Source organism: Rhinopithecus roxellana, chromosome 13, assembly GCF_007565055.1.
Source record: "Rhinopithecus roxellana isolate Shanxi Qingling chromosome 13, ASM756505v1, whole genome shotgun sequence".
Taxonomy (NCBI): Eukaryota; Metazoa; Chordata; class Mammalia; order Primates; family Cercopithecidae; genus Rhinopithecus; species Rhinopithecus roxellana.
The window spans coordinates 71,431,959-71,444,609 of NC_044561.1; the positions used below are offsets into that span (position 1 = coordinate 71,431,959).

Consider the following 12,651-nt stretch of genomic DNA (forward strand, 5'->3'; position numbering starts at 1 on the left):
TCGTGATCCGCCCGTCTCGGCCTCCCAAAGTGCTGGGATTACAGGCTTGAGCCACCGCGCCCGGCTTTTTTTTTTTTTTTTTTTTAACATTTTAAAAATAGACAAGTCACAACTGAGCGGAGGGCGAACAGTTCTGGTTCCCCTGGGTGTTCGGTGAGCTGCGCCAACACCAGGTCAGCACCCAGAGTCCGCCATTTGCATTGAGGTCCACCATCGGTCCACCTGTGCTGCCATACCACCACCACTGACCAGGCAGTTTACAAAGAACAGAAACTTACTTTCTCACAGTTCTGCAGGTTAGGAAGTCAGCGTCAGTGGGGCGGCAGGCTTGGTTGTCTGGTGAGAGCTGCTCTCCTCATCTGACATGGCGCTGATGCTCTGTGGGGCAGACCAGGCAGTGTGGAATGAGCCTCTGGCTCCAGGTTCAGGCAATGATGGTGAAGCCCCACAGCCACACACCTGGAGCATTCCGAGAGCATGGACGTCTCATGGACTGTGTGTCCCTCTGCCCCAGCCACAGTGACCACTGGGATGACCGTCTCCGCTCAGCTCACACTCCTGAAAAGCACGGAGGTGCTGGGGCAACTTACGGCAGAAGGCAGGCAGCTGAAACCTGTAGCACCGAGCACTTCGCTGCTTCTACCAGTAGCCTCCCCCTGCCAGTGGAGGGGAGTCCATCAGAGCCTCCTGCTGCTTGGAGAACCTGGGCGCTCCACCCATTGCATGTGCCACCCAACAGGTCTCACGAGTGTCCCCCAGTCTCCTCTCCACAGGGCAGTTTTTGGAAATGAGCATTCGCTTGGCCAGTCCTCAGGAACACACGGTCCAAACATCTGATAACTGGGCATGAGGACTCATCCATAGCAGATCTGTAGCCCTTTTCAAAATGGCCAGAGTGGTGAGATGGTGAAAAATTGCTCAATGTAAAACAAAGGTCACCTGCTGCCCGTCTTCAGAGAATCTTCATTCAAAACTTAGAGGCTACCATTTATTTTCACAGATGTGTACACAGCCCTCTGAAAAATCTGAGGATGACTGTGTTCGTGCAGATTGGCACTGAGTTATTAAATATTATAAAATAAGCGCATTCTGCTGGCATCTTTTCTCAGCTGCCGTGTCCATGCTGCCTGCTGGGATGAATGGCGCTGGAGGAGCAGCTGGGCGCAGGCACGGTGAGGGGTGAGGGCCTGGGAGGCATGGGCGACAGGAGCGCCCGGCTGCATGCCATCGCCCTCTGCAGAGCCACCATCGCGCTCTAAACATCTGGCCACAGCAGCCTGGCTCCCAAAGCTCACCAAGCGAAGGACTGACTAAAAGTGAACTTCGTACCCAGAATTGGCAAACGTGACTTTCGCCTCCCAGAAATTTTACATCAGCCTGTAGAGGACGGTGAGGAACCATCTTTTGAGGGGTCCTGAGGGAGACCCAGCTCCCGTGCTGCCTGGCGAGCAGCAGGAGCCACAGCCGAGTTCTCGGCCACGGCAGGGCCCCGTCTTTTGTGCCCACTTTACACACAGGCAAGTCCAGACGTGCCCATCAGAGGAAACTGGGACCATCACGGCTTCCTTCGGACGGATCGGACTCTCCTCTGGTCCAGCCGTGCCCCTCGCCCACGCCCTGTGGACTCTGCCGCCCAGCACAGTGGGAAGCTCATCGGAACTCTGTCTTCGCTTTGTTTTCCTTCACAGAATGACAAGGACCTTTAAAACTTGTAAATCCCCATTTCTGCTGGGGAGAAATTTTCCCCAAACAGCAGGACACCTTGTGAGGAGGCCTCCAGGAATTTCTCTTGTCCTGTTCTAACCTCCTGACCTTGTGTTTGGATGTGTCTGGCAAACCGTGGCAGGTCCTTGGTGTTTAAGGCCAGTGCCCCAGATGGACAGCTCCATGCTCAGACACGTGGACAGTGGGGTGCCTGGAGGCCACCAGGGTGGCATGTGGTACTTCAAGTGCTGGGCCCTGCTGGGTCTGACATTTGCGTCCCCTGCAGCAGACTGCTTGTCGGGCAGAGTTGTAGCCCTGACCCTCCAACCAGCACAGATGTCGTGAGCTCTGGAGATGGTGTCTGGGAGCAGTGGTGGTGACCAGGAGCACCTGCAGGCACCGCTCTTCTGTGCCAGCTTTCCCACTTGCCAACAGAGGCTGGGAAACACATGGCGCGCACAGGCGCCTCCCCACGATCAAGGCCTCTGGGACGCTGGCTCAATCTCCTCCCAGACAGTAGTCTCTGGAGGGTCTGGCCTCAGGGCAGCCTGCATCAGCAAAATGCTGGATGCCCATCAGGGCCCAGGACCAGAGCCAGCTGTCCCCACTTCCCACAACCCCAGGCTCGCCCGGTGAGAAGGCTACAGGTGCTGGTGACGCCTGACCCTTCACCAGACTCGGACACTAGGGCAGGGCAGACGTCGCATGTGGCTAGCGACTCAGATCCACACCATCATCCCGGGTGAGCCTGTGAGCAGCGATGCAACATGTGCTTCACATACAGCTCTCCAGGAGGCACGCCTGTTCACCATGCTGTCTCCAGCAGCTCACAATACATATACCCCGAACCAATGACCATGGAACTGAATTCTAATTTCAATCAGCAATATAATCCAATCAAGGTATTAGGTTCTGTTGGGGAATAAACTTGCTAGGTTTTCATTCTGTAAGGACATCCTACATGACAAGATTAATTTTAAAAGAACCAAGGGCCTAGCACAGTAGCTCACACCTGTAATCCTAGCACTTTGGGAGGCTGAGGCAGGAAGACTGCTTGAGCCCAGGAGTTCAAGGCCAGCTTGAGCAACACAGTGAGATCCTGTCTCTACAAAATTTTTTTTTAAAAAATAGCTGGGTTTGGTGGCATGCGACTATGGTCCTAGCTACTTGGGAGGCTGAGGCTGGAGGACTGCTTGAGCCCAGGAAGTCGAGGCTGCAGTGAGCTATGATTGCACCACTGCACTCAAGCCTGGGCAATTGACCCTATCTGTAAAAGTGAATCAAGCACCAAGACCCTTGGTCAAGGCCATACTCACACCCAAACACGTGGCCCATGAGAAGGCCATCACTTTCCACACATTAAGTGCTGGCCATCTTTATTAAATAGAGATGTTTAACATTCAATAGATATCAAAGGTGACAAAAGTTAGGTCATAGTTTACGTGTTAGCATTTGCAGAAACAATAACAACAAATAATAAAAAGTTAAAATAACCTTTGACACACAGCTGCCTTTGCAATCAGCCTTCCTACCATTCTTCCTCCACCTCTGGTTTGGTGTCTGTGCTCAGGGACAGCAGAAGAGGGGCTGTCTATGCAGCCAACGAGCCCCTGAAATACCAGGAGCCTGGTCCTGGGAGAGGACTTGGAAACAAACCTGTTGGCAAATTATCTTAACCAGTAAGAACTGGAACGATCAGTAAGAAGTCGTTAAACTTCCCTAAATGCAGTCACTTTCAATGTGCCTGAGTCTCACCTTTGGATGTTCTCAGCTTTTAATCTTTCTTGGAGAATGAGCTGGTTCACAGCCGCAGTGTGGAAAAGCAGGTAACCCTCCACCAGAGGCACATGGGCTCCACCTACCTTCCAGCCATTGGGGATTTCCAAGTCTCCTCTTTGAAAAATGCCACAGTCCTAAATCCTCAGACCCAGCTACAAGTCACCAAGTGGTTCTGTTCAGACACTTCTGAGTGGCTGGTACGGAGCTCGCAGGTCCCAAGGCTGACGCAGGACTCGGCACCGAACACCATCGCTTCCAGCTTCCAAAGCTACAAAATCAAGCTTTCAAAATGCATGTTCACTTCTAGAAGTGCTTCCGTCACAGGTGTGGTGTGGAAACCAAGACACGCAGGTGGCACCTGTCATTCAGAAGTGCTGGCCTTAGTAACCTGGACTCCATGCAGCTGTGCGTTGAGTGTGTGTGTGTGCATGCACACAACCAACAGTCTTTCATTCAAAGTGCTCCACTGTGATCTCTCGTGTTGACAATTCGACATAAAGAAAATCAGTCATGGCCAGGCGCAGTGGCTCACGCCTGTAATCCTAGCACTTTGGGAGGTTGAGGCAGGCAGATTACTCGAGGTCGGGAGTTTGAGACTAGCCTGACTAACATGGTGAAACCCCATGGCTACTAAAAATACAAAATTAGCCAGGCGTGGTGGCGCATGCCTGTAATCCCAGCTACTCGGGAGGCTGAGGCAGGAGAATCGCTTGAACCCAGGAGGTGGAGGTTGCGGTGAGCCGAGATCGTGCCATTGCACTCCAGCCTGGGCAACAAGAGCGAAACTCCATCTCAAAAAAAAAAAAAAAAAAGAAAGAAAGAAAAGAATCAGTCACTTGATAAAGGTGAATGCTGAGATGGACACATACCTATTTTTGGTTAAATAACTTTAATTACACCACTGTAAGTAGATTCTGCCTCTGACCCTCCCACAGCACACAACCGGATGTGATTCTTGTCACTTCTATTTTAAACATGCATACTGGGAAAAACAAAAACACAAGAGTGCTATGGGTACACGCGACGTGTAAGAAGAAATGAACCCCTTGAAGACATGGACATGGTGTGCGGTGACAGCCAGGCCTCACTGACGACAGGGCACGCAAGTCGGAGCCGGGACGCCTCTGAGGCGGGAGCAGTCTTGGGATTTCTTGTCATGCTCTCGATGCTTCTGCCCACTCTGGGTTGTCACGGTGATGCTTCATTTTGGACAGTATAAAACTGGTGATTAATGCATATCTTGCTCTTCAGCAAAATACTATTCAAGTAGTTTTACCTTAAATATTTTAAAAGTAATCTTTACATTATTGAAGATTGTTAAAAAATACAGAATCTGACAACTGTTCACTCAATCTGATGCTCTGAAACTCTTCACTTCTGTATTACCATAATTTAGAAGGCAATCCCTGGCCTTTATCAAGCTCTCTGCAGCATTATTTTCAAGATCCATCTTTCCCCCACTGGTTCAAGTTTAAAAGACTTTCAGAACCTTTTGCCACTGCATTATAAGGAGAACATGAACCCCTTCCCATTACTTCTTTTAGCTACACATTCTATGACTGAGAGTGTGCTGGAAGCTAAACAAGCCCCAGCTGATTTCTGCCACATAAAAGGGCACTGTGAAGAATTTCCCTGTTGAAACCTTAATGAAGACGATGATCCCAAGTGAAGCTTTATGAAGAGACGGCACAGCAGAGTGAAATGTTTGGCAATCAACAGTTAATTAGAATTACATCCTTGATCAGGGACGGTGCTGTTGCTGCGAACACAGTCGTTAGAAAAGTTGGTTTCTGCTGTGACAAGGCTCAGAGTGGCCACTCGAGGAAGTCCAGCCTCGTCAGCCTCCGGTCCTGGGCCCCAGGCCCCTCCAGGCCCTCAGTAGATATCTGGGCAGTCGGAGAAATTCCGCTCAAAGTAATCCCCTGCATACAACCAGTCGGGGGTCCCAGTGTAGGGGTTATTGCCTGGGTAGAACCACCTGCCGGACACAAGGGAGGGGTCAGAAGATGCTCAGCCCAAAAGGAAAACGCAGCCCTGCTCTGGGTGCAGGAATGTGTTCCCCCAACTCAGCACCATCACAGTACCATGAGTTTTAAAATGCAGCCCAGGGTAACAACCTCAATGGAGGATTACTGATCCTGTGGTCACGTGAATGCTGGAACCTAAAGATATGCAGCCATCCATGTCCGTTTCACTTCCCAACAAAATCTGGAGGGTTTAACTCAACACAAAATCCTCACACTGGGCGCTTATCAGAGAAGTTACTGGAGCCTAAATAATGCCTCTCCCTTTTCAAGGCAAAAGCAGTTACACTGTTCATATTTGCTTTCATTTGAAGCAAACCAAGTATTTGATTTTTTAATTGAGGACAAAGGAAGACATTATAGGCAAAGAGAAGGTAGCACAGGGCCCGGGTGTTGGGGCTGGCTCAGCCGCCATCCGCAGCGCCCAGTTGGCACTCAGGGCCCAAGGGGAGTCCTTGGGGCTGGTTCAGCTGCCATCCACAGCGCCCGACTGGCACTCAGGGCCCAAGGGGTGTCCTTAGTGTTGGGGGTGGGGATGGGGGGGCGGCACTCACAAAGGAGAAGACATTTTCTTCAAAGGACAAAAGATCATTATTTTCACAGTATATTTTTAACACTTTAAAAAAACAATGAAGAGGCTGGGCACAGTAGCTCACGCCTGTAATCCCAGCACTTTGGGAGGCCGAGGTGGGCGGATCATGAGGTCAGGAGATCGAGACCACAGTGAAACCCCGTCTCTACTAAAAATACAAAAAATTAGCTGGGCATGGTGGCTCATGCCTGTAATCCCAGCTATTTGGGAGGCTGAGGCAGGAGAAAGGCATGAACCCAGGAGGCGGAGCTTGCAGTGAGCCAAGACTGCGCCACTGCACTCCAACTTGGGCGACAGAGCGAGACTCTGTCTCAAAAACAAAAGAAAACAAAACAAAACAATGAGGAAAGGTTAACTATTTTAAAGCTGATTTTTCTCTGGATTAAGGGCAAATTCCAAATATCAAACCATTCAAAGCCTAGTATTAAATTAAATTGGAAGCCCAAACAGTGAGAATTGGTTTCAAAATGCCAGCCACAAGTAAATCACTGGATACCATTGTTATTGGGCCTTGAAAATGAATCTTACCAAGTAGGTGGCCTAACAGAATTAAGATGCTTCACAGATACCCAAAGATTGTTCTAACAAACTAAAACCTTTTACTTATAAATAATTTTAAAATTATACTTATTACAGTACATTACTGATTGAATCCTTATTCATTGGTTCTTTTCTCTTATGACTATTATAAACTACAGCCAGCTTAGGACAGTTACAGAAACAGGAATCATGTCCTGGCAGCTGATGCTTCTGTGAGACCCACGCGGGCCCACGCCATCGTCCCAGCCTCCGTGTGCACAGATGCACAGCACACGGGATTTAATTTTCACAAAACCTTTCCAGGTCACAGTGTGAAGATCAGCCTGAGTGGCGCTGACGGAAAGATGTGGTATTGGTGTGACAGGTGTGGCCTCCACACGGTGCCACCTCCCGACCCACAGGGGCTGTGGCTCTGGGGGACCTCACCCATACACTCACCAGCTGTGTTTTCCTAAAGGGAGCAGCCACATTCAGGCAACATTTTCTCTTTAACTTTGCCACAGTTGAGAAGAAAGCTTTGGGCCAACACACCATGAGGCCCGGCAGTAGACCCAGGTCTGAGGTGACAGGCGCTCTGCACAGGCCACCCCCAGCCGGATGGTCTCGGCAAAGTGTGCACTAAGTTGGGATGGGCTCTCACCTGGGCAGTGGGAACTGTATGGGTCAGGGGCAACCACTGGTGTCACTACCTTAATGGAGCCATGGAACAGCAACTGTCCAGCCACAGGGGTGTGGGGGTGAGAGAAAGTGCTCCCCACCATCCCCAGGTGTGTGTGGGGCCTCTTGGCTCTCCCTAGGTGTGTGGGGGGCCTCTTGGCTGTCCCCAGGTATGTGGGGGGCCTCTTGGCTGTCCCCAGGTGTGTGTGGGGCCTCCTCGCTCCTCGCTGCCCCAGCCTGCGTGGCTACCACCTACTCACCTCGTCTGCCACTCTGCCTCCTCCCTGGCCCGCTCCCTCCGTGCTTCTCTCTGTTTCTCCTCCAGCCGCTCCTTCTCCTGGCTGGCCAGATCTAGGATAGAAACAAACAGTTTAGGTCAGACAGAGACCTCAGAACTGTACCCTGCCACCCCCCACGCACCTAGATCTCTAGATGGCATGTCTCACTGTGGCTGGAATGCCACAGACAACAGGTTTTGTGATTGGGAAACCAAACACAATCACAACTGCCGAGGCCAGCTGCCAGTGCGCCAACGGGACCCTTCCCAAATGGAGCTGAGCAGAGTGTGTGGGCTGCGTGTGCTGCACGTTCTACGACAGCGCTACTCAACTTCTGCGGGTGCAGGAGTCTGAAGGACAGGCAGGGCCCGAGCACCACCTGATGCCCTAGTGTGCGAGCAGGCGCTCAGGACAGGAAGCCAGCCCCACCATGGGCTGTGCAAATCAGAGCCCATCTTTCAACCAAAGACGAGCTCCATTTAGCCTTAACCTTCCAGGGTAACTGCCATGTGGCTTCTGTGAAGGACTGGGCATATATTCTGAATACAAAGCATGAGAAGTTACATCCACTCCCAAGTCACACTCCTCGTGAGCTGGGTCTCTCTCCGAAAACATCACTAATCCAAGCCGGGTGTGGTGGCTCATGCCCGCATCCCAGCACTTACAAGGGCTGAGGGAGGCGGATCGCTCGAACCCAAGAGCTGGAGACCAGCCTGGGCAACATGGCAAAACCCCATCTCTATAAAAAATACAAAAATTAGGCCAAGTACAGTGTAATCCCAGCACCTTGGGAGGCCAAGGCGGGTAGATCACCTGAGGTCAGGAGTTTGAAACCAGGCTGGCCAACATGGTGAAACCCTGTCTCTACTAAAAATACAAAAATTAGCCAGGCGTAGTGGCAGGTACCTGTAAACCCAGCTACTCGGGAGGCTGAGGCAGGAGAATCTCTTGAACCTGTGAGGCGGAGGTTGCAGTAAGCCGAGATCACACGATTGCACTCCAGCCTGGGCAACAAGTGTGAAACTCCATCTCAAAGGAGAAAAAAAAAAACAACCCTGGCCGGGTGAAGTGGCCCACATCTGTAATCCCAGCACTTTGGGAGGCCGAGGCGGGTGGATCGTGAGGTCAGGAGATCGAGACCATCCTGGCTAACACGGTGAAACCCCATCTCTATTAAAATATACAAAAAATTAGTCAGGCGTGGTGGTGGGTGCCTGTAGTCCCAGCTACTCGGGAGGCTGAGGCAGGAGAATAGCCTGAACCCAGAAGGTGGAGCTTGCAGCAAGCCAAAATCGTGCCACTGCACTCCAGCACGGGGGACAGTGCAAGACTCTGTCTAAAAAATAACCTGTAAAAATTAGCCAGGTGTGGTGGCATGCACTTGTAGTCCCAGCTACTTGGGAGGCTGACGCAGGAGGATCGCTTGAACCTGGGAGGTTGAGGCTGCAGTGAGCCGAGATCGCACCACCGTACTCCAGCCTTGGCGACAGAGTGAGATCCCAACTCTAAAAACAAATGAAACATCACTAACTCAAAACCCAGGACACTTTAGATATGCCTCCTCAGCCAGGAGTTTCCCTGCGGATTCCATTGAGATGAGTGGGTGAGAGAGACAGTTGTTATCAGGCATGTTACAGATGAATGCTGCATGCAGAGCCCACCAGGAGAGTGTGAGGCTGCAGGACACGCCACACACGGGCCAGTTTCTGCACTGAGGGCTACACAGATCCTCACGGTGGAACACCTGCAGTTTTCAAAATGTAATCTTAACTTTTGTTTAATAATAAAAAATGAGGAACTTGCACTTTGTTTTTACTGTGTTTTTTGTTGTTGTTTATGAGACAGGGTCTCGCTCTGTCGCCCTGGCTGGAGCGCAGTGGCACAATCTCGGCTCACTGTCATCTCCACCTCCTGGGTTCAACTGATTCTTGTGCCTCAGCCTCCCGAGAAGCTGGGATTACAGTTGGGCACCACCATGCCTGCCTAATTTTTTGTATTTTTAGTAGAGATGGGGTTTCGCCATGTTGGCTAGGCTGGTTTCAAACTCCTGACCTCAGGTGATCCACCTGCCTTGGCCTCCCAAAGTGCTGGGATTACAGGCATGAGCCACCACGCCCGGCCTAGGACTTGTACTTTGTATGTATTCTTTTCCATTTCATTTTCTAATAATGTAATTTTAATTTATTTACAAAAGGTTTGGTCTGAGGCAGGCAAGAGATCTTTAAAGCTCATCACCGCAGATGGTCTGAGAAGCCTAGCTGGAAGGCCTGCAGCCTGCCTGTTTGTTTAGGGAGAGGGACCAGGTTCCCCTTATAGGGGAGAGCCTGGCTTCTGCCAGCGAGTGCTTTGTGCTCTCCCACCCTAGCCAGGGCGCCCCTGGCCCCAGCTCCCTCCTCTGACTGCAGGGACGCACCCATGTTGCCATTCTCCATGCCGCGGATGTCGGGGCGCAGGCGGCAGTCCGTGGGCGGCAGGGTCTTCTCCATGCCTGTCTCCAGCTCGTTGAGGCTCACAGTGAAACTGGTGAAATTATACATCTGTGGAGCAGGCACAGAGATGCGACCTCAGCAGGGCCTCTGAACCATGGACGATGCTCCAAGACCCCCAGTGGGCCCCTGAAACCCCACAGGTGCTACCTGACTGCCACTATGGGAACCTACTTCCACTCACGTCTTCCACCCGCAAATTCCATGCCTCTGCCATCTTCACTAAGCGTGTATCATGCACTGTGGCTGTAACGTTTGCATTTTGAGGTGTAACAGCAAAACTCACACACATTTCTTTTTCTGTCTTCACAATTTCATTGACAGATTTGTCACCAGCTTGCTGGAAACACTTCGGCCACGCTACCTGTCTCCCACTATTAAACCCTCAGCTTGTACCTGCTCCTTCCCTGCCCTCAGCCACACCTGCCCACAGATTCCTCCTCTTTACCCCTGCAGCTGCCAAAGCCTCAGCCCTGGGAGCAAGTTCATCTGTCACATTAAAAACCAGAATGCTTAGGGTATGACAGTCCCCCCATGCCTAGGACAACCAGAGCCTTGCTCTGCCTGACTTCTGGCTTGCAGCTGTCTGCTCAGTGTCTCGTGGACAGCACACCCGAGCAGGCCTGTGGCAGCACCCTGCACCCACAGCCTCCCGGCCTCTGCACCCACAGCCTCCCGGCCTCTGCACCCACAGCCTCCCGGCCTCTGCACCCACAGCCTCCTGGCCTCTGCACCACAGCCTCCCGGCCTCTGCAGCCCTCAGGGCCCCAGCTCCACTCAGGTCCTCCTGCCACAGCCAGGCCCTCCAGCCACCACCTGTGTCCTCCCTCTTCTGTTGCTGCCCTCACAGCATATCAACAAGCAGCCAGAAAGGCCACAGGAAACATCAACCACATCCATCATCCCCTGCTCAAATGATTCATGGTGCCCCATGTCACTCATAGCAAATACTGAAGTCATCTGGAGACCCCTGCACTCCCCCCACCCTCATCCCCATGGCCCCCTAGGCCTTCTAGCCCTCACACACTAGTCTACTCCAGGGGGCTCTGCCCTGGCTGTCCCCTCCGCCCAAATGCAATCCCTAGACACCCCCACCCCTACCCCATGACTGAAGCCACAGCACTCAGATGCCCTCCCTAGCACCCAAGGCACCACCTGGCTCTTAGGTGTGAATCAACTACCTGCCCCACCTCCCTGCTGGGACCTCATCTGCCTGGTCCCAGAGCCCAGGCAGGCAGGAGGACTCAACACATACGCTGAGCCAAAGGCTGGAAGCACAAGTTATCTTTAAAGAGACTTCCCTGAAAAAATACATAAGCAATTTTCCTAATAATAAATTTAAAATACCAATAGTATCGTTGGCAGGCCACAGTGTCTCATGCCTGTGGTCCCAGCAACTCAGGAGGCCAAGGCAGGAAGATTGCTTGAGGCCAGGAGTTTGAGACCAGCCTGGGCAACATAGCAAGACCTCCTCTCTACAAAAAATAGAAAATTAGTCTGGCATGGTGGCACACGCCTGTGGTCCTTGTTACTTGGGAGGCTGAGGTGGGAGGATCACTTGAGCCCAGAAGTTGGAGACTGCAGTGAGCCAAGATCACACCACTGCACTGCAGCCTGGGTGACAGAGCGAGACTCTGCCTCTATGAAAAAGAAAACAGCATTGTTCAAGCAGGTCATGCTCTAATCAAATGATAACAGCGACTGTTGAGATAATGTGTTTAGAGGGAAGGTTTTGCTTCCTTTTCTGTATTTTACACGTTCTGCTCTGTTTACGGGACATACAAAATTGCGTAAGTTGCATATATTTTATATATAAATAAGAATTTATAAAAGATACTAAAATATTACATGTGATATTTATCATATAACCATATATCACATTTTGTCATAAGACATGTAGTTTATCATATATTTAATAAAAATTATAAGTGCAATTTTCAAAAATAAATGTCACAATGCATTTAAGCATCTAAATTGAGAAGTTAGAAAAGCAATCTCCCGAACAGGTCTGGAAGACTCTGTTGATAAGATGCACTCGGTGTGGGCCTTGGCCGGCAATGGCTGCGTCTGTCTGATGTTCCCAGGGGAAGCACAAACGTGTGCTCGGGAGCAGCGGTGCCCAGCCCCAACAGCGGGCCCCAAGGCAGGCAAGCACAGGGCCGGGACACAGCTCCAGGGACAACAGAAGCCAATTCAACACGCGCAGAGGCCCCTCCGTCTGCTCTGGGACAACAGGCTGAGGCAAGGTGGCAGGCAAGGGCCCAAGGACAGGGAAGAGCCAAGGTGCTGGGCTCAGGGGGTGCAGAGGCAGGTCTGATGTGGGCAAGTAGTAAGGCCTGGCCTCACAGCGGGGGTGTCAGGCCACGGAGGGACACAGACCTGGGCAGAGTTGGGGGGCCGGGTGTTGATCCTCCAGAGCAGCTTGCTGCCGGGAATGACCTGCACGGTCTCCTGGGTCACAGGCACGTCGTCAGCCACGTCGCTGTCAGCCTTCCCGGAGCTGTCATCCTGAAACACAGAACCCTGCTGGGTGGCTGCCCACGGCCAGGCTGCTCTTGGCCAGGAGGACAGCTATTCTCAGAGCACCTTTC

The 12,651-nt window shown here is 51.7% G+C and overlaps 1 protein-coding gene across 3 annotated transcripts in view; it reads right to left on the reverse strand.

The window, feature by feature from the left end:
- Positions 1–3,035: 3,035 nt before the first annotated feature.
- Positions 3,036–12,651, reverse strand: part of OSBPL2 (oxysterol binding protein like 2) — a 60,250-nt gene continuing 50,634 nt past the window's right edge. For all 3 annotated transcript variants that reach the window (XM_030914850.1, XM_030914848.1, XM_030914849.1), the window contains exons 11-14: positions 12,440–12,568; positions 9,988–10,111; positions 7,557–7,647; positions 3,036–5,461 (exon numbers count right to left, since the gene is read on the reverse strand). In XM_030914850.1, coding sequence (XP_030770710.1) covers positions 5,359–5,461; positions 7,557–7,647; positions 9,988–10,111; positions 12,440–12,568 — 447 coding nt within the window. In that variant the 3' untranslated portion in view covers positions 3,036–5,358. The remainder of the gene's footprint in view (positions 5,462–7,556; positions 7,648–9,987; positions 10,112–12,439; positions 12,569–12,651) is intronic.